Source organism: Propithecus coquereli, unplaced genomic scaffold, assembly GCF_000956105.1.
Source record: "Propithecus coquereli isolate 6110/MARCELLA unplaced genomic scaffold, Pcoq_1.0 Scaffold69, whole genome shotgun sequence".
NCBI lineage: Eukaryota > Metazoa > Chordata > Mammalia > Primates > Indriidae > Propithecus > Propithecus coquereli.
In genome coordinates this window covers 1,197,702-1,199,646 of record NW_012152951.1, presented here as the reverse complement: position 1 = coordinate 1,199,646, position 1,945 = coordinate 1,197,702, and the positions used below count along the sequence as shown (strand labels likewise).

The 1,945-nt window shown below is 34.5% G+C and overlaps 1 protein-coding gene across 1 annotated transcript in view; it reads left to right on the top strand.

Moving 5' to 3' along the window:
* The window catches only part of SLC39A12 (solute carrier family 39 (zinc transporter), member 12), a 55,125-nt gene that overhangs the window by 17,409 nt on the left and 35,771 nt on the right, over positions 1-1,945 (top strand). The window contains exon 4 of the mRNA XM_012660896.1: positions 1,089-1,261. Coding sequence (XP_012516350.1) covers positions 1,089-1,261 — 173 coding nt within the window. The remainder of the gene's footprint in view (positions 1-1,088; positions 1,262-1,945) is intronic.

Here is a 1,945-nt window from a genome sequence, read left to right as displayed (position 1 = left end):
CAATACATATATGTTGATATACTTGCTATTGTTCCACAGGTTTCTGAGACTTGTTCTTTTCTTACTTTTCTTTCTGTTCTTCAGAATGGATTATATCTATTAATCTGTTTTCATGTTCAATTGATTTTTTTTCCTCCTGCCTTCTCAAATATGCTGTTGAGTGCTTCTAGTGAATTTGTTTTGTTTCAGTTTTGAATATTTGTGTCGGTATTCTTCAACTCCAGAACTCCCCATTTGGACTTTTATATAATTTTGATTTCCTTATTGCTATTAGTTGATTTATTGTTGTCATACTTGCTTTTAATTCCTTAAATGTAATTTCCGTTGGTTCCTTAAACATATCGTAATAGTTGCATTGGAGTCTTTGTCTGCTAAATCCAACATCTTAAAATATTTAGAGATATATTTATCGGCTGCTCTTGTTCCTGAATATGGGTCCCTTTTTCCCATTTCTTTGCAAGGGGCATACTTTTTTAAAAAATAAAAACTGGTCATTTAAAATAAAACTCTAGTTTGTAATTTTTCCTACCACTGATGATAGCATTTAGGAAAATTACAAAGACATGATATTCCCAAGTCCATAGAAATTTACTATTATATTTAATGCTTCTTTGTATCAATCATTTTCAAAAAGCCTAGAGCTGTACTGAGGAAAACTAAACTATAATCTGTAAACTGGTAGCCATATCACAGTAGCATTAGAAAACAAGGTCTAGTTTGTCTCTTTAATCTCAGCTCCTTTTCATTTCTTTTTTCTTTTCTGCATATACACTTAGGAAGAAAACCATTTGATTGACTTAACTACACTAAAATAATAATCTACTAAGGGTGTATAGTGTGTCAAGGGAATAAATTTCCTAAGGATTAAGCCAGTTTCATCTTTAATTTACATTTTGATAGAAAAAATATATACTTGGCTCAATGGAAGGCATTTCCACTTGTGGAACATTCTACTGTCTGAAGGATACGAATATGGTGGGCACTATCTTTGTAAGGGAATATCTGAGCTCTGGCCATGTGAAATTGTGATTATTCTGAACTTGACCTGTCTATTCTATGTGACACCAGATTTTATATGAAATTTCTAGAACTAGACAAACTTCTCAACACTCTCTGGACCAGAAGTACCTGTATCCAAAAGGATAAAATCCATCAACTTCAAAGGAAACAAAGCAACATAACTATCCATGACTGGGTCTACCCTGATCTATCTGTATCCGCGGACAAAGAGTCAGATGATGGACCAATCTCCTGGGATCAGGTATTAAAATTATTCCTCTTATACCCTCATTTGCTGTTGCCAAAGGAAGCCCAGCTGTGAAAGTTCCATTAGAGTTGTAGAAAACTTAAAGGATAATGTGTACTTTCTTAAAAGTAGAGATATTCTCTTTCTATAGTGTGGTCATGATTTTCTTTTTCTTGAAGTGGATCTCTGTCGACATAAAAACAAGGCCAAGGTGTTCGGTAGAATGATACATATTGCTTTTTCCTCCCTTGGGTCCACACTGAATTCATGAATAACAAATTCAGAAAATGTATATTGAACATTTACTATGCACTAGTCGCTATCCTAGGCATGAGGGATACGAGGTAGTCGGAGGATATAGACTTTACATGAGTAATTACTATGATGAATGAACACTTTGAATGTAGGTTAGAGGAGGAAGAGATTACTTTGGACAGTGAACAACAGAAAAATATCTGTGTGGTGGGTGACACTGAGAAGGTTTTTGAGAGAAGGTGATGTGTGCACCTATGAACATACCCATCTTTGTATTTCCTAAGGTTGTGTTATAAAGTTCATTCATTGCTCTGCCTCGATGTGCTATGGTCAAATCAGTTGGGCAAATGCTGAAGATGTACATTTCATTATAGCATGTTAAGGTGTCTGGAGAGGTCTATTACTAAAGAAAGTTTTCTTTAATCTTGTTGAACCCAGCATTTC